Source organism: Barbus barbus (assembly GCF_936440315.1).
Source record: "Barbus barbus genome assembly, chromosome: 44".
In the NCBI taxonomy this organism is placed as follows: domain Eukaryota; kingdom Metazoa; phylum Chordata; class Actinopteri; order Cypriniformes; family Cyprinidae; genus Barbus; species Barbus barbus.
This window is the reverse complement of record NC_136722.1, coordinates 17,891,925-17,912,122: the sequence shown is the minus strand read 5'-3', so window position 1 is coordinate 17,912,122 and position 20,198 is coordinate 17,891,925. Positions and strand designations below refer to the sequence as shown.

The 20,198-nt window shown below is 42.6% G+C and overlaps 1 protein-coding gene across 1 annotated transcript in view; it reads right to left on the bottom strand.

Moving 5' to 3' along the window:
* The window catches only part of LOC306863162 (parapinopsin-like), a gene marked incomplete at its 3' end in the record, with an annotated part of 34,588 nt that extends 14,619 nt beyond the window's left edge, over positions 1-19,969 (bottom strand). The window contains exons 1-2 of the mRNA XM_079406374.1: positions 19,555-19,969; positions 15,886-16,214 (exon numbers count right to left, since the gene is read on the bottom strand). Of these exons, the coding sequence (XP_079262500.1) occupies positions 15,886-16,214; positions 19,555-19,918 (693 nt within the window). The 5' untranslated portion in view covers positions 19,919-19,969. The remainder of the gene's footprint in view (positions 1-15,885; positions 16,215-19,554) is intronic.
* Between the last annotated feature and the right edge of the window lie 229 nt (positions 19,970-20,198).

Below are 20,198 nucleotides of genomic sequence, written 5' to 3'. Positions count from 1 at the left end.
CGACCGATGAATACGTAATAATTTTCAAGCTTTGGGGTGTTGATCGACTACATCTACATCTACATCATTCTGAAGCCAATTAATTGTCTTTTTTCAGATTTTTTTACATTCAAGTGTTTAAAAAAGAATGCAAGAATTTAGAATAAATTTTTTTTGTTCACAAGCAGATACCCTGCTCTTTCTTTTGATGTTTTGTATGTTCAGATATTCATAAACTTATGAGTATACTGCCCTACAAAGGCAAAAGACCTTAACTCGCTAGAGTGTGAAACTGAGAAAAATTACTTTATAGTTTTTTACTAGTCCAGCCAAATTAATTATAGGTAGGACACTGGAAATTTGGCAATTAGATGTTTTAACAATGAAAATGATCTACATTAAAAGCTCAAACTTGATTTTTACCCTTATTTTGAAGTTAATGTACTCTGCCTTTGCATTATCTGCAAAAAGTGAGGTCACACCAAGGCAAAAGGCAGTAACTTCCACATGATCAATATTTGATTGCTGATCACCATTTACAAAATTGTTATAGTAACACCTGTATAAAATCTACTGATCATGGGCTATCTCATATTGGCTATTGCATATAGTAATGTGACTGTATTTATTTATTATGTATTTTGTTGACAGAAACAAGCAGACTAAAAGTTAAACATGTGAGTGGATACCGTTTTGCAACCAATTTATTTGCTATGCTCAGTAACGTAAAAGAATAGCATAATTGCTTATATTTACTTGAATGAAATAGCCTAACCTAAAATAACGATTTGTGGATTTATGTGAACGCCAGCAAGCAGGCATGCTCAGAAATGCGTGTGAATTAAACATCTCCAACGACGTTCAGCGGTATGGATTGATTTTTATCGGTTTACAAGAAAAGGTAGGATATGGATTTAATTGTGAACTGTTAGGCTACTGATTTTATGATTGATCAGGCTACTTGCAATGGCATTCAAGTACACGCGCATCCAACGAGAAGTGACAGCCTGGTTAATAATCTGCATTACAAAAAGGGGGAAAAAAGCTTTAAAGGTTATTCACGATTATGTATTGTTGCCAAGGTGTCTAGTCTTTACAGTGCTTTGTTATATGGAGCTGTTTGGTAGATTGCGATCTAATTTGTTTGTCTACACCGAAATTAAAATGCAGCAGACTTTAATGGACAGTAAAAAAAAGGCAGAACTCCAAGCTGGCACCATAACTTTGACGCGTGGCTAAACAAAGGCAGAACGCCGTAACTCATTTTGAGCATTCCAAACAAAGCGAAAGAGCCGTTACTGGTGTTATACGGTATTCTGCCTTGGTTTCTCCGGGGCTTTTCGAAGTTACGGTTGAGGCGACCCATTATTTTCTCGGAAAAACAACAAAATTGACTCAAGATACTTATGTACAAGATAAAGGCTGTCTTGAATGTCCCAAAAATATCTTGGGGTCTTTTGGCTTTGCACAGCAGTATACTTTCAGTATAAAACCACTAAACTAGTAGTTTACTGAGACTATACTTCAAAGTGTACTAAAAATGCTACTACACGTATTTAATTAGTAAACTATCAGAATACCTATCAGTATACCTTTAAGTTCACTTTTAGTATAGTTGCAGTACAAGCTAAAAACGTAGATGTAAGTTGTGTACTCAAAATTTACTACTGTTATACTTGAAGTATACTTAAAAGTATACTTATATATACTAGAAAGTGGGCCAATTTAGTATTGAAATAGTACACTTACAATACTACTGTCACGGTGCACACAGCAGGGAGGAACAAGGAACATGCAAACGAGGATGTAACTCAAATAATAACAGTCTTTAATGAAGACATCAAGGAACACCAGGGAGTAACGAGTAGACCAAACGACATTACACTGAACAGACAGGACTATAAATACACAGGTAAATCATAGATAATGAGACGAACACGGCTGGACAAGAATTAACTGATTACATCAGACAAGGACAGGAAACGTCTCAGGTTACGTATGTAACCATGGTTCCCTGAAGGGAACGAGATGCTGCGTCGAAAACGCATATGGGAACGCCTTCAGCGTGACCAGGCTCTGAATATGATGTGTAATCAGTCAAACAAGGGCGAGGCGTCACGGGCGGGGTGACGTCACGACCAGGAAGCATATAAGCACGTGCGGCGGAGCCGGCTTCAGCTTCAAGTCATGAAGCAAGCGCTGGCAGGGATGCCGGAAGTGTGGCAACGCGACGCAGCATCTCGTTCCCTTCAGGGAACCATGGTTACATACGTAACCTGAGACGTTCCCTTCCAGGAACTTCGAGCTGCGTCGAAAACGCATATGGGAACGAGATACCAACGCCGCCAGACTGACAAGTCCCTGCCTGGTGTCAGGACGAAAGGACAGAGGAGCCGGGAGTGGCTTGGATGTCGAGGTCATAGAACCTAACGAAAGTCAGGGGCGTGGACCACCCAGCTGCGTTGCAGATGTCCTGCATGGAACACCTGCCCAGAAGGCCTCGGAGGCCGCCACACCTCGGGTTGAGTGCGCTCTGACTCCCACCGGCGGGGGGAGCTCAGAGGCCTCGTATGCCAAAGCCATGGCACCCACAATCCACCTACTAAGAGGAGGGCTTCGTAGCAGGAAGACCCCTCTTAGGCGGACCATAGCACACGGGCAGCTGGTCCGCTTTCTCCACAGGGAGGACCTGTGGATGTATGCGTCTAGTGCTCGCACTGGACACATACGGTTGTGCTTCTCCTGGTCTGGCTCCCTGAAGGGAGGAGGACAGAAGGCCTGCAGTACGACCGGCTGTGGAACGACCGATGGGACCTTCGGAACATACCCCACGCGGGGGTAGAGGAATACTTTCGCCGAACCGGGCGCAAAGTGAATAGAGGCCGTAATCAGGGCCTGAAGGTCACTCACCCTCCTCAGAGAGGTGATAGCCAATAAGAAAACGGTCTTGATAGTGAGGAGTCTCTCAGTTATCTCCTGAATGGGCTCGAAAGGTGCATTGCACAGAGCCTCCAGAACCACAGCCAGATCCCACGTAGGGACGAGATCGTACCGGAGGCCTCAGCCTCAGCGCACCGCGGAGGAAACGTGTAACCAGGGGGTGTCTACCCACTGACTGGCCACCGGTAAGGGCGTGGTATGACGAAATAGCTGCCACGTACACCTTAACAGTGTAATGGGTTACCCCTGCGGAGAAACGGGCCTGCAGGAACTCCAGTACTGCACCAACGGGGCAGTTGACTGGGTCGAGCTGGCGGTCCCCGCACCAAGAAGTGAAGAGCCTCCACTTCAAGGCGTACAGTTTCCTCGTAGAGGGAGCTCTGGATTGGAGGATGGTCTCGACAACCTCGGTTGACAGACCGGAAGCTATGAGCTGTGCCCCCTCAGGGCGTCACACCAACAGCTTCCATCACTCCGGGCGAGGGTGCACCTCGGTGCCCCCGGCCTGTGAGAGGAGGTCCCTCCTGACGGGCACTTCCCACGGAGTGCCGTCGAGGAGAGATATCAGGTCCGAGAACCATACTCGGCCCGGCCAGAACGGTGCTACTAACAGTAGACTGACCTCGTCCCAGCGCACTCTCGCCAGAACTCCAGGGAGCAGAGCGATCGGGGGGAAGGCGTACAGACGGAGCCTCGGCCACGTCTGTACCATAGCGTCCAGTCCCGGAGGAGCTGGAGGAACCAGAGGGGACATTGCGCTGACTCTCGAGTGGCGAAGAGGTCCACCTGTGTCTGGCCAAAAACCTTCCACATCTGCTTCACCCCTCAGGGTGAAGGATCCATACCCCGGGCCTCGGCCCCTGTCTCGACAGGACGCCTGCTCCCACATAAAGATGCCCAGGAATGTGCACAGCTCTCAGTGATAGGAGCTTGCCCTGGGACCACACAAGGATCTGGTGTGCCAGCTTATACAAGGGGCGCAACCGCAGACCTCCTTGGTGGTTGATGTAAGAGAGCACTGCCGTGCTGTCGGTGCGCACCAGCACGTGGTGATCTCTCAGGTCTGGGAGGAAGTGCTTGAGTGCACGGAACACCGCTAACATCTCTAGCCGATTGATATGCCACGTCAGGTGGCAACCTCTCCACAGACCGCGGGCAGGGTGGCCACTCATGACCGCACCCCAACCGGTGAGGGAAGCGTCCGTCGCTAGCGAGACGCGGCGACAAAGAGCTCCCAACACCGGGCCCTGGGACAAGAACCAAGGATTCCTCCACATGTCGAAGGCACGGACACAACGGCGTGACACTTTGACAGCGCGGAGTGAGTTTCCCCTCAGGGAGACCCCCTTGGTCTTGAGCCACCACTGTAGGGGTCTCATGTACAGCAGGCCAGAAGGTATCACGCTGGACGCAGCTGCATTGAGGCCCAGCAGTCTCTGAAACTGCTTGACAGTGAGTGACTGGCCTTCTCGCACTCTCCTGACTGTAGTAAGGATCGACTCGATCCGAGCAGGGGCCAATCGTGCCTGCATCGTGATCGAATCCCACACCACGCCTAGATCAGTGATTCTCAGAACCGGAGAAAGCACACTTTTCTTGGCGTTCAGTCTCAACCCCAGTTCTTTCATGTGGGCGAGAACGACATCTCGATGCCGAACCGCCAACCGCTCTGATTGAGCGAGGATCAACCAATCGTCGATATAATTGAGTATGCGGATGCCCTGAAGCCGCAACGGGGCCAGTGCCGCATCCACACACTTGGTGAAAGTGCGGGGTGAAAGTGCTAGGCCGAAGGGAAGAACCCGATATTGGTACGCTTTCCCCCCAAAGGCGAACCTCAGGAACTTCCTGTGAGAAGGAAGGATGGAAACATGGAAATATGCGTCTTTGAGATCTATCGTGACAAACCAGTCCTCGGACCTGATTTGAGTCACGACCTGCTTGATAGTAAGCATCCTGAACTTCAGCTTTCTGACTGAGCGGTTCAGTAGACGCAGATCCAGTATGGGCCTCAGCCCTCCATCCTTCTTCGGAACAATGAAGTACCGGCTGTAGAAACCGGACTGGGTCTCGTGAGGAGGAACCAACTCGATGGCTTCCTTCCTCAGCAGAGTACCAACTTCCTGTTCCAAAACCAGAGCCTGCCCGGGGCGGACCGCAGTCATAACAACCCCGCAGAACGGCGGGGGTGGCCCGCCGAACTGAATACGATAGCCTCTCGCTACGGTCTGCAGGACCCAAGGAGACACATTCGGCAGCCGCTGCCAGGCTGTCAAATGCTCTACTAAGGGAATCAGTCTCTCGAGACTGACCTCTGGTGCAGCCAGACCGCTGTCTCGAAGCGGCGCACCGGAAGGAGGCACGTGGCCTGGCTGCTGGGGCGAGTTTCTCGGCTCCGCGCTGCCGGGCGGACAAACCTGAGAAATATACTCGCTGGGACCGGCTGTGCCCTGGAACAGCGGCAGGGTCAGCAGACAAGTCCCTGGAGGGCAACGAGGGGAGACGGTCACCGTGTGCCACGGTGTAAGCCGCTCCACCCCAGTAGGGGTCGTCCTCCGTAGTCCTTGGGCTCACCCGTCAGGACCTCTGAACGAACCAGACCCTGCAAGGCAGGACCCAAAGAGACACATTCGGCAGCTCGCTGCCCAATGATCTTGAGGGAATCTGTCTCTCGAGACTGACCTCTGGGTTCAGAGAAGCGGCCAGACCGCTGTCTCGATGCGGCGCACCGGGATGAGACGCGTAATCTGGCGGCTGAGGCGAGTTTCTCGGCTCCGCGCTGCCGGGTGGACAAACCTGAGAAATATACTCGCTGGGACCGGCTGTGCCCTGGAACAGCGGCAGGGTCAGCAGACAAGTCCCTGGAGGGCACCGAGGTGAAGTGGTCACCGAGTGCCGCGATGCAAGCCACTCCACCCCAGTAGGGGTCGCCCTCCGCGGTCCTGGGGCTCGCCCGTCAGGACCTTTTGCGCGAGGAGCTGGTATGCAGAGGAGGCTGCGCCCGCCCAGCAGCCACCTGAGTTTATAGAGAGCGCATACCCTCTGCCCACCAAAGATGTTGTAAGCAGAGCAGGAGCCTTCAAAGGCGATGCCGTAGAGGGAGACAGATAGCTCGCAAGCGTCTGTTCAACCCGCGGCATCGCCGCATACCCGCGCTCTTTCAGTTCCCGCGGGAACGAATGGCCGGGACGAAAAGATTTCACCCGCGATCTCGACACCTCGGTGAGGAGATCGGGGAAAACGGAAGGCTCCTGTGTAGAAGTAGCTCTCTGGGGCGAGAGAGGCGGCGAAACCTCGTCAACGCTCGTCACATCAACCTCCTCGGAGGACGCAGCGTCAAGCCCTCGTCTCGGGGGAAGAGAAGAGACCGCTTCCGAACCGAGAGACGGGGCGCCAGATCAGGCGCGGGAGGATATAGGGACATGCCCGTCTGACTCTCGCCAGCCAGATCAGCCTTTTTCTCTCTTTTGTTTTCTCTGCAAGCCCCGCGAGCGCAGCCGCCGCTCTGCCTTTTTTCTCTCAGATTTAAAGGCAAGCGGGACCGGCTTTATTCATTTTATGCTTGTGCACGCGAGCGCAGCCGCCGCTCTGCCTTTTTTTTTTTTCTCTGATTTAAAGGCAAGCGGGACCGGCTTTATTCATTTTATGCTTGTGCAAACACTGCAGCTCATAGTTATATCATATTGGGGTGACAGAGGCGGCGAAACCTCGTGAACGCTCGTCACATCAACCTCCTCAGAGGAAGAGAGACGAAGCATTGAGCCCTCGTCTCGGGGGAAGAGACAGCTTCCACACCGAGAGACGGGGCGCCAGATCTGGCTGATACGGGAGGAGATAGGGACATGCCCGTCTCACACTCGCCAGCCAGATCAGCCTGCGAGCCCCACGAGTGCAGCCGCCGCTCTGCCTCGGCAGCAGCGGGACCGGCACCGCGTGGGGAGCTCGCAAAGGCTCCCTTCTCGAAGAGAGCCCTCCGGGTGCGGAGACCGATTTTGCGTGCTCCGCACCCAGGCAGACCACGCGCAAATCGTGTGTGTCCTCGCTCGTGATATAGCGAGGGCAAGGATGCACACACAACTCAAAACGTGGTCTGAAAGCTTCACCCCTGAGCTTGCCCTTGGCTTTGGCATGATACTGAATGCTTTCCACTTAAAACTAGGACAAACAACAGTAAATAAGACTGACACACACAGAGCGCTTCGCTGAATGACAAAAAGCTGAAGCCGGCTCCGCCGCACGTGCTTATATGCTTCCTGGTCGTGACGTCACCCCGCCCGTGACGCCTCGCCCTTGTTTGACTGATTACACATCATATTCAGAGCCTGGTCACGCTGAAGGCGTTCCCATATGCGTTTTCGACGCAGCTCGAAGTTCCTGGAAGGGAACAAACCAAATATGGACACATGAGGCAGGAACACATGACACACACGACAGAGGACTGACAACTACTAGTACACTGATATTTGTATACTTACTGCATAAAGTATACTTTAAAATATACTTGAATTTACGTAAGCTTACTTAATAAAATAAACTTGAAGTATACTACTTTTTGGTAAGGGTGATCAAAATCAAATTGAATCAGGACATTAGGGTTGCAAAGGGGTGGAAAATTTCCAGATATTTTCCAGAAACTATCCAAAAAGTCCTCAAATGTCTAAGTTTTCAAAAATCCCGGAAAGTTTTCTAAATGTCTGTTAAGTTTTGGAAATTTTCAAGACTGAGAGCTTCTTAAACAAAATCAAAACGAATCAGGAAATCTTTATCAATATTAAGGTTGCAGAGGGGTAGAACATTTTTTAAAAATCTCCAAAAAGTCCCAAATTTGTCTGAAAATTAAAAAAAAAAAATCCCTGAAAGTTTGCACAATTTCTGTGAATTTCAGATTTTTTTTTATTTATTTTTGCTATTTTTGCCTTTATTATTAATATACAACAGTATTCCGACAGGAAGCAAAGTGGGTGAGAAAGGGGAAAAGAATTGGGAAAGGACTCGAAGTCGGGACGCCCAAAGTGCAACAAACGCTACCCATGAGGCTATTGGCACCAACCTTTTTGCAACCTTAATTAGTAATGAGCCTTGTAAATGGTCACGAATACTGTCTACACATATACAATATTATTAATTTTATACAAGAAGCCATTACTTGCTACCAGTCTAAAAAACAACAGTTGAACAATTTATAAAGATACAGTCAGTCTGAATGTTTGCATGAAGTTCATGCACAGTTTGTTTTCATCAAATCATTTCTCTGAGCATGCTATTGTTGGAAAATTACAGTAACCTCACATCAATTATAAAAACAGATGCATCTGTTTGATAGAAATATAGTCATTAATTAAAAATAGACATAATTTGGCAACTGAACAGCAGGCCCACACACAATCTGCACCCACAGAAAATTCACAGAACTGGAACACCCTTCATTCACAAAGTTCTACACATCCTCCAACCCTTTCATGCTCGATTATTACATATTCTGGCTAATTTGATTATGGTTACAGCTCCCAATTATAGAGTAGTACTCCAATTAGCACATTTTACCATGCTTAAATCCATTCTGCAGATTTCCCCATAAATCAACACAGAAATGAATCCCCAGATCCCCTGGGCCTGTTAATCACTAAAGCCTATAATGGGAAATTTTATTTGTCAATAAATCTCTGACATTTATGACATGGGCATTACGACCATTACAAATATTTTCCTGTGCATCCCCACAGGACCCTCTTTAAGAACCTCTGCCCTACATTTTACTTAATAAGAATAAAGAAGCGCAAGTACTAAAGTTTTGTTTTTAAAAAAGAGATATGCCAAAAATGACTTAGGAAACATTTGTTTGTACAGTGATTGGTACAAAAGTCTGAGACTACTTGTGAAAATGCTTATATTTAGATTTTTTTTTTCTCATGATTTTTTATTTTTTTTAACTTTTTTATAGAAACTTGTCAGTAGAACAGTAAATATAGACATATAAAATATTATGAATAAATAATTTTGAAAAAATATAAATTTGAAAAAAGGAAGAAATAAATAAAACACGCAAATAAATAAAGAAATAAGGCTGAAAAATCTAAATGCATGTTTTAAACATTAAAATAAATAAGAAGAAATAAGAAAACAACTCAATAAATCAATCAATAAAATATTAAATCAGATCTATCCTACGATTTGCAATGTGGTCTCAGACTTTAGATAAAGGTAAAGTAATAGGAGGAGCCGCCAGTAAAAATCCTTCTCTCTCTCTCTCTCTCTCTCTTACACACACACACATATGTGAGAGACAATAAGTAGTGAAAGAGAGTTGAAAGATGCATGGCTGGAGTGGCAGATGTGAGAAAAGTGAGAAGCACAGAGCAAAGTCAAAAACAGAAAGTGGCAGCCAGAAAGAGAAAAAATGGGATGGTTCAGTATATGGATGAAGAGTAGGAGCAGAGTGACAGAAAAGAGAAGGAGAGGTATAAATTCACACACACATATGTGAGAGACAATAAGTAAGCAGTGAAAGAGAGTTGAAAGATGCATGGCTGGAGTGACAGATGGAAAAGTGAGAAGCACAGAGCAAAGTCAAAAACAGAAAGTGGCAGCCAGAGAGAGAAAAAAGGGGATGGTTCAGTATATGGATGAAGAGTAGGAGCAGAGTGACAGAAAAGAGAAGGAGAGGTATAAATTCATTCTAGACTGACCCATTTCAGTAAAATAGACCCTGACGATCGGCTCTTGATTGATTTGGGGCATAACCTGATCTGTCGTCACCTGCACTAAACAAATGCAGTGGACTAGATCATTAAATCTCCTCTCTGACAGGTGGGCAGAACAGTTGTGAGTACAGCTGCTTAAAAAGCTCCCAGGAGAGAGTGTTACTCTATGCCTCTCTTTCGTTAATGCTCCTGGACTCCCTCTATTCTTTAAGCAGCTACAGTTGCTTGTACAGCATGCATAAATCAATGCCTTTAAGCAAACAGTCTGGCAAAATGAGTTCATCACATTCATGTCTGCACTTTATTCTCTGCCCTTGTGTAAACCAGCGATTAGGGTGTGTTCAGTAATACAAACTAATCTCATTTTCTGTGTGTAATTATATTCCTCTATTTGTCATAACATTTTAATGAAATTTAGTGTCCACTAATTATAAACTGTTAACAAACCCAATCAAATGCCAATTATATAAATTACACAAGGAAACAGTCTGTGCAAGAGTTTCTATGGAGAGAGATGAACAGCATTCTAAATAAACGAGACACATTTTATCCTTTTTATTTGAACTGTGCAAGCGGTTTAAATTAGACAGCAACTTGTGTGCAATCAGTCCTGAGACATTCAATTATAAATTATTACATTATTTACAGGAAGTATCTTTAATCATCTGGTGCTGAATCCCAGACCACCTACAAATTTCATATCAACTTCAGTCAAATCATTTTGACATTTTAATTAACCAGTTTGTTTGGAAGAGTCATGGAAAATCTGTTCACAATGAATCAATTATTTTGTAGTGGAATATTTACACACATTCCATTTAATTTTCAGTTAATTAAGATTTATTTCCAAGCTTGCAATTTTATTTAGTGTAAATTTACTTATTCAAATTTAATACTATTACTTTGTTGGACAGTTAACATTGTAAATCTAGCAAGGTTTTTAAAAATAAAAGTACATTTATAACATTACACTTTGTGTTATATTACACTAACATTACATTTCATAAAACTAGTTTTTGTCTAATACAATGGCTATAAGGGAGTTACAGTAAATTGAACATTAATCAGTCTCTCTATGTTTCTTCTCTGGAAAGTCATAGAAATGCTATTGAGACGTTTTTCTTTTACTATTGGAGCAAATCGGAATACAAAAATATACTTGTCGTAATTTCATTCACCACAAGTTTGCACAACTATGGCATAACTTTTATGGCATAGAAATACTGTTGTGACTGTACAAATAAATGATCTGCTAGAAAACTTTGATCCACTCTATATCATCCTATATAGGCACTCAGAACTTTAACAGTGCGTTTTTAGGGACTAAGGATTCATTCCACCTGTCCACCTTAAGAGCTGCTGCAACATTCACCACAACAACAACAACAAAAACTGCTCTAAATAGCACAAGATAGAATATGACAACACTGCACATTTTCAGAATTGCCTCGTAACTTTCTCTTTCAGGAGTGCAGAGTAGCATTTCAGCAGTGGCTGTAATAAGGGCATGTGACAACAGAGTTTTGTTGAATTTTCTGATATCTGGAGGGCTGTCTGTTCTGTCGAAACAAAACTGGGGTTGAGGACAGACTGGGAGAGAAATGGGTGTCCAATCCTGTTCTAGAGAGCCAATGTCCTGCAGAGTTGAGCTTCAATCTGCCCCAACACACTTGCCTGGAAGTTTCCAGTAATCCTGAAAACCTTAGTTGGTTCAGAAGTGATTAATTAGGAATGGAGCTAAACTCTGCAGGATAGTGGCCCTCCAGGAGCAGAACTGGACACCCCTGGTTAAGAACTTCCAACTAGTGCTGACAGTATTAAGCTTATCATTTGTCTTTAAGTTAATGTCTTCCATTTTCAGAGTGTGAAAGTAGATTTCAAAGCATCTGGCCACTTAACCTGGAATACCAATTCTCCAAAAAGACTTATCATTGCCAATGGCATAGAAGGCTCCTAATTAAGAGGGATTGCACTGTTAATTACAGACTAATTAAGTTGTAAGTCATTAGGCTCAATTTCAAAACAAAGAAAACAGAGACAGCAGCTAGCATGATACCCATAAAACAGTTTATTGTTTAAAATGGTCCATTTGTGTGCATATCCTGAATGTTTAAATCTTTTACATTTCTTCCACTATAGGAAAAAACGTGACCTTTCCGATGTTAATACATAATGCCTGAAATTGTGGACGCGCATCGAAGAGCTAGTGCAATTTTTTATTTTGTTAGAAAATGATCGATCGCTTCTAGATAAGACCATTATTCCTCAGCTGGGATCATGTAGAGTACTTTGAAGCTGCATTGAAACTGCAGTTAGGACCTTCAACCCATTGGCTCCCATTGAAGTCCACTGTATGGAGAAAGACCCTGGAATATTTTGAATTCAACTAAAAAAAGAAAGACAAAAATCTTGGATGACGTGTAAATTATCAGGAAATTTTAATTCTGGAGTGAACTAATTCTTTATTAAGTTGTGTAGTGTATTCCAGTCTTTAGAAAGAAATGACAGCAAGCCATAAACCCTAACGAAAACCATCCAAGTCACTAACCCTCTGGGAAACTGGATTGGATTTTCTCAATCCAAACCTATTAAATTCTAAAATCTGAAGATTAATCTGCAAAATTTCTTCTTTGAAACGCTATAAGGTCAACACTTTTCATAGCTGCCAACATAACGTGCAGCAGATGTAAACTTTGTTTCTCTCGTTCTGTCTAACCAGACGGTCTCTGTGCAAAATAGACAGTTCTGTCTCGAAGGATGGCGAAAACTAGCATGGCAAATCCGCTGGGTTTTTCTCCCTACGTTTTCCCAGTGCGCTCCGTTCCACCCGCAGTGTGAGTTTACAGAAAGAGACAGGCCGTGTCTGAGCAAACGAGGCTGTTCTTTGGGAAGGCAGTCGACCCCCTGCCGGGTGACATTTTGGATGGGTTAGTCAACGGCTGAGTGGAGTGACAAGAGCTGGAAGGGCAACTGTATGTGCTCTATGCACTGTGGATACGCAACAGTCAAATCTTCATTCAAACTTATATAACACTCACACTTTCTGGGGGACGAAGGCACAAAGCCTGTAGGTCTGCTTACTGTAGGTGACGTTCAGACTGTCACAGTAAGGTAGAGTGTGCCCGAATGAGAGCCCGAGAAGCTGTTTATGCTCTTATTGATCACGAACGTGCGTGAATCATTATCTAATTGATTGCTTGTGATGCAAGCAATTAAAAAGAGCCTTCAGCTTAATCGAAGAACTGGTTACTCTGTAATATAACATCATGTGGCATTTTTATCACCACCTTTGAGATTTAGCAGAGTGGATGGTGAATATATCTGGCACCTGTCCCCCCAGGACTCCACCGCATCGAACGGTCAGAGCTGAAATCTTGTATAAACACACAGGGTGCTAATTGTCTAAAAGAGCTTATCAGCATTCCGTCTCTGCACCCATGGTTCAATACCAATGGTGAGGAGCTACAATCACTCTTATACTGTGGAGACGCTGTAGTTATCTGATCTCATGCTACGACTGGCCTATAATTGGTTTGCATTAAATGACATCCAAAAAAATTTAAGGCAGCGGATTAGGAAAAATGCCTTTGATCAAATGCATGATTTTATCATCTTCAGGACACCATTATGCAAATAATTTTGCATGAGGTGTCATAATGTCACTCTGTAAGCAACTATATGAATCATATGAAACATAACAGTGGCAACAAAGTTTCTAATCACCTATTTATAGACTTAAATTGAATGGTGGTAAAAAGTTTTAATGGAATGTATAGGTGGGCTCAAAACGGCAAAGTTTGAGAAATTGTGAACACTTAAAGGGATGGTTCACCCAAAAATGAAAATTCTGTCATTAATCACGTCATTAATCATGTCATTCCAAACCCATAAGACCTTCGTTCATCTTCGGAACACAAATTAAGATATTTTTGATGAAATCTGAGAGCTTTCTGACCCTGCATAGACAGCAATGCAACTTCTGTGTTCAAGGTTTAGAAAGATTGTAAGGACATTGTTAAAATAGTCCATGTGACATCAGTGGCTCAACCTTAATTTTATGAAGCTAAGAGAATTTTTGTGTGTCAAGAAAACAAAAATAATGACTTTATTCAACAATTTCTTCTCTTCCCTGCTTCCCTGTCAGTTTTCGACGCACATTCACTTCCATTCACTTAGATTATCTTAGATTAGATTAACTTCCATATAAGTGCTTAAGTGATAAAGATTTCTGAGAGATGCAAAATAAGGCGACTGCAAGGTCATAAGCCCTGTGAGGTGTCTATTCTAAAGGTTCGTTTTCCTTTCTCCGCCCTTGTGAGATAGTAACTCATTAATTGGAAATGATTTTTGCTCAGACTTAAAAATACCTCCCTTTGTTCCTGCCTTTGTTATCTGCTTGCACAAGCATGTATCTGTCAGAGAAGCAGGGTGTTTTCACCACTGAGGTTAGATCACACCATTGATATCTAGCGCTAAATCTTGACCTACATTCAGTACTGTGACACAGTATAACCACGGCTTCACATACAGTTCATTGCAGATGACATTGTGCAGAAATCTATAGACGACCTTCAGACCAAAATTATATTCAGCAGGGATTTTGCACAACTTTATGAAGAAAGTGCTTATGTTAATGCAGTGACAGGCTGGGCAATGAGTTGCTACTGAATGAAGTGAAATGAAAAGGTGAGTTCTGAAAGCATCAATGGCCCATTTTAGGCAGGGCTAATTTACATAAACATGAATGTTTTAATTTCCAAACTCTCTCTGAACATCTCAGTCTATTAAAAGTGCTGAAACATGTATTTCATACATTGTAGTCTGTTAAGATGCAGAGAAGACGGAGCTTGCAAGCAGATTTCTCATTCATTGTTGCTATTGAAAGTAATTTGGTTGCAAATCCAAGTGCTTTGTTGTGTCAGTGCATTTAATGTAAGCAGCTGATGGCCTCTGTTAGCTCACCCACACTGCGAGGGGCGGGAGGAAGGAAAGGAATTGTGGGAGCCTTGAGAGCATTTGTGTTTTGTTTACACCAGAAAATTGGCCCACTCTCGGGACATCAAATATAAACTACTTCTCAATTGAAATGTTGTTTTCTTCCCATCTTCATGCAAATTCTGACACGATTTGCTTTCTTCCTGACGTAATACGGTGCTTAATTTGCATTCAAGATGTTTCGTGCAAAACACTGAAAATAATTTTCAATTGTTGCTGACTGCTGGTGTTGATCACTGGACAGTGCAGGGCATCTCTGGGGCCAGCAATTGAACCCCCCCCCCCAAAACGGGCTTACTCAGGTAAATTTGAAATGATAGAGAAACACAGACAGGAAACTGCCATGAGCCGAAATATTCAAACTGTTTTTAATTTGAACCATGCGTTGAGAGGACTGCCCGAGTGGTTTTCTTAATTAATGGTGCAAAAAGGTCATTGAGAAAACTCATAATAATTTGTGAATATTACGCTAATTAAAGTTGAAGTTGAAGTCCAGGTAATTGTTTCTCTTGTGGAAGGTTGCATAAATCATTTGCTGCATTTTCTGTCTCACTAATGAGCTGCAATTTAACGTGAAGAAGTCAAGGACAATTTTTCTGCTCAAGTGTTTTTCCTGCTATTGTATTATGTATATTTTAATACAACACAACTATTATACTTTATGATAAAATATGAAAGTTGTTGCTTGTAGATGGGAAATTCGCTAAAAAAAAGAATTTATATTTTACAAATACAAATGGCATATATTATTTTAAAATTATGAACAATACATAATAAGACAAATGTATATATTAAAGAAGTGTAAAAAATAAGTGCAATTAATAATTATAGTTGATGGTAGCCATTGATTTCTATAATATGAAAAAAAAAAAAACTATGGAAGTCAATGGCTGCAGTTAACAGTTTGGTTACCAACATCCTCCAAATATCTCCTTTTGTGTTAAACAAATGACAGAAAGTCATACAGGTTTGGAACAACTTGAGGGTGAATAAATGATGGCATGAGTTTTCATTTTTGGGTGACCTATCACTTTAAGTTATATTAAACTTTAAGAACTATCCCTTTAAAAGAAAAGCACTTAATTAATAATTTATTTCATCATTTAACTTTACTGAGTCTGGCCAAATTTATTGTGCAACCAGTAACTCAAGAAATTAATCCAAGCTACGTCTCTACAAATCAGGCATAATGGTCTGAAACATAAGGCATAAAGCTTTTCTGAAATCAATAACTCGTCAGCTAGTAGACAGTAATGGCTGTGACACCTACCTGTGTGATAGCCTGTAGGAGTCTGCCATAGCTGTAGACAATCACCATAAAAGGGAGAATAAGGCAGAAGATAAACAGACAGATTATGTAAGACACATTGTTGGCTGTCCTGGCGGCCCAGTTGACGCTGCAGGTGGTGCCGGGACCCTCCGGACCGTAGCAGCTCCATCCAAACAGCGGTGGAACAGTCCAAACCATGGAATATATCCAGGAGAAGGCAATACCCATGGCCACCTTTCTGTAATTGGTGGAGTCGGCCTGCGTGGCCCCCATCATGGTGCAGTAGCGCTCGTAAGAGAGCACCGCCAGGGAGATTAAAGACACAATGCCTGTACAAACAGAAGAGAGATACACGGAAAACACAATGCACTGTTATGAGTAATAGCTGCAGTTATGGGTTGCTTACAGATCCTTATTACCTTTGAGGGTTTGTTTATGTTCAGAAAAAAGCCAAATCTTGAGTTTTATTGGGTGCACTGCAAATACACATCATGTTCAGTCTTGTGGATTTACCTTGCTTAACAATGAAAAAAAACAAGAAAATTATTTTTCATTTACAAGAAAATTCTATTTGAGTCTTTTTACTTCAGTTTCATGTTTAATTCAAACTGTTAAATTGTTTTGTGAAATTTGCTAGCAAGAAAATGGTTTAAAATTAAATCCTACACAAAATTTTTATTCAATAATATGTGCCATTAGTAAAAAAAGGCCAGATTTTCTACACTGTAAAAAATATTTTTCAAAGTTGCATGTAAAGATTATTGAAGTATGTTTTAAAAGAAAGTCTTTATTGTACATTTTTGAGGAATAGTTCATCCAAAAATGAAAATATGATCTTTCTGACAGCACCCATGCACTGCAGAGGATCCATTGGTGAGCAAGTAATGTGCTGCTAAATTTCTCCAAATCTGTTCTAATGAAGAAACAAACTCATCTACTGTTTAATCAGAAAAACTGCAGTGATTTACAGTCTTATAAGAACTTATCTAGGCAAACATCAGTGCACTACACACATGCAGAAGCTCTTGGTGCATCTGGGCATTTTTGTTTCATTGCGCTTTCTCCTCCGTTGTTGTACAGTTTACTGTAATTAGTGCTGACAACCAAATAAACTCAGAGGGATCTTAAAATATCGCACCTGAAACTGAAGGCAGCTATTAAATTGTCATTTAAACTGTGAAGAACAGGTGTTCACTCATTTGAGCTGTGTTTGACTGCTAGGTCTCTTGGTAAGGCACAAGGGAGTGTGTATTATTACGATCATGACAAATTTTTTTTTTAAATTGTGAAATGTGCCGGTAGTAAGAAACCAAGACGATACTACAATAAACAATAACAAAATCAGTCTTTCTGCAGTTTTGTTTACTACAGAGCACAGACTAATTTCAGTACCTGATTTCTGAACTATGGAAACTAAAAATGATGTTGTTCAAAGAGCCTATAAGCTTGAATATTTAAATTACTGTATAAGCCTGGAAAAGAACGTCTCTAGAAGATTTTGAACTTTAATACAGGTTTTCTCTGCCAGATGTGAGTGTGTATATAAAATCTGCACTGACAATGTGGATGACACAATATCTCCATGAGTCTGACAATGTGTTTGCTGTACTGATGGCTCAAAGAATAAAGGCTCAAATTAATTTTTGTCTTGTAAGTTTCAGCTTTGTTAGCACTTTATCAGTGTAATTTATTCGAGGGAGATAGCAATAATCTGTGAAACAAGCGTATAGTCCACTGCTTGCAATTAACATCATAATGGCATAAGACATTGTGAATGAGTAAAGAAGCATCTTATATCATGGCGGTTCTTGATGACAGCTAATGAGGAAAGAAAGTAATGAGCCTTTTCAAAGCAATGAGAGGCAGTTGCCATCAGGCTTTCAAGGAGTGGAACCAATTACAGAGGTTTTCTCCATAAAAGCACACTTAGTTCTCCCATAAGCGTAGTTTTATCGAACCATTGGTGATTCATCCAGCTTTGTTCAACAGAGGATCCTGACCGGTCATTGAGGTTTTGACAATTACAATGCATCAACAACATTCTTAATTACCAAGTAGATGATATAGAGCTCTTAAATATTGATGTTAAAATCTATTGTCATATAATCACACAGACCTATTTGATGGCTATTGACACCTGTTAATTAACACCAAAACAGCTATTCTACTTACTGGAAACTCTACAGCCAGCTCTGCCTCCTTACAGAGACTGTGTTATGGGTCAAATACAGGACAGCACACATCTTATTTCCCTGAATACAGCTCTCCTCACCTTCACATTGTCCTACACCTCTGCCCTGCTGTGTTTATTTAACATCTTTGCAATTATGGAGACTTATCTTTTCAATTATACAACATAAAAAAGTTTCCATTATCTTTGTTTCCAATAAGTTGTTATTTTTACTTATTTAATTAATTTAAACTTATTAAATAACTTCATTTTGGTCAGTAAATACATTTTAAGCAACTGAGAAAGCACCATGAACTTATCTGGGTTGTAACTTTGGCAAGTTTTCAGTTTTATTGGGTTGGACATTTTTGTGTACTTTTGAGCATTTATTTTTGGTATAGTAGGCCTACTCAAAGTCTATATTCTGTAAAGAATATCATTTACTGTGGTAACACAACACATGTTCCACAAACTAAAACACATATCCAGTACCAGGAGTTTAAAATATAAACAAGACAACATCCATTTAGACTGATTGCCATCTAGGGGGGCAGGGGGGGACTTATATCCTGCCTTCCTATTATGTGTAAACATAGCCTATATGTTGGATTAGGCAGCTATGAGGTTTTTCGTATGCATTTTTGCATTGTAAAAAAAAACAAAAAAACAACAACACCGAACTGCCTCGTTTGTAGGACGTTTTTTTAACGTATTAAAAAATAGCCTACTGCAATAATATTTCCAACATAAAATAAATCTGGCTGTGCCAAGAACGGGCAATTTACCACAACTGGCAAACAGTTCACTCAAGTAAACTGCAATATTTATATTATTGTAACTTCTTGCTGATCAGGCGTGCGCAGCGAAAAACAAGAGCAGCGCGTGCACGAGTCTGAGAGACGCTTTTACCTCACGACAAATTATATCAATAACGTCTATAAAACCATCATGATAGCACACGATAGCTGCCGTGTTAACATATAAGTGTAGGTTATCCACAGGTAAAGAGGACTTTTAAGAAATACGACTGCAGGATGCTACTATGTCGGTTATTCAAACGTACGTGAGTAGATTTCCTTCTGAATTCAATTAGTTCATGTAATGAAATATAGAATGACACTTCAGTGTCATGTTTGATGTCTATCTCTCTCTCTCTCTCTTTATCACACTGCTTTAAGTCACTAGTAGCTTTTTACTTTGAAAAATAAAACATTTTGATAAGCGTAATAACAGGTTACGGACGTGGAGGTTCCTAAAACGCCCCAAGGGAACGTAGCCTATTGCAAGTACGTTTCTACAACGCTGTGAAAATACGCATTTAGAAACAAACATCTGTCGTAGCCTATTAAATGTCATCAAAACATTTTAATGATTAAAAACGTTTTACAATGTAGCTGCGCTTGCGAGGTGAGATTTGAAAGTAGCTACCAACTATACAGGTGCCTCCAAAGCCTACTTTAATCGTTCATCGAAGACATCGCTGTGACATACAGACTCACCCAGGAATGAATTGATGAAGCCGTACCACACGCATCCCGCGCGTCCGATGAGCCACCGGCCCTGCGTACTGGCGGCGAAGCTGAACGGAGTGCCGAGGACGCACACCAGCAGATCACTCATCGAGATGCTCACCAGAAGACAGTTCATGGGCGAGCGCAGCACTTTATAGCGACAGAACAGGATGAGAACGAGCGTGTTGTTGAGAAACCCAAAAGTTCCGATGAATCCAAGGCACACCGCGACCACCAAGTGTCCAGTCGGACTCAAACTGTGTTCTGAGTGATTCTCATCCAAGTGCGCTCTGGTCCCGTCACCTCCTCCAGCGCACCACGCGCAACGCAGACTCAGGTTGGACTCGATCATTGCACCATTAATTATGGCTTATATCAAGGATTTAATCAGTTTGGTTTTGAAACGAGAGTCTGTACTTTGTAAAGTCAGTGCAATCCATTAAGTTTGTAGAGTTTTCTAACCCATTATTTCAGTGGGACTAGAGTTCACCAAACGCTAAACGCAGAAGTACATGATTGCCTCATATACCCTATAGAGGTTTCAAGATGTGGTCAAGCCAATCATGCCTATCCTCGGGATGCATGGGAGTTTTATTACCCCCCGCCTAGCTGACGTTTACGTCTCAAGCCAC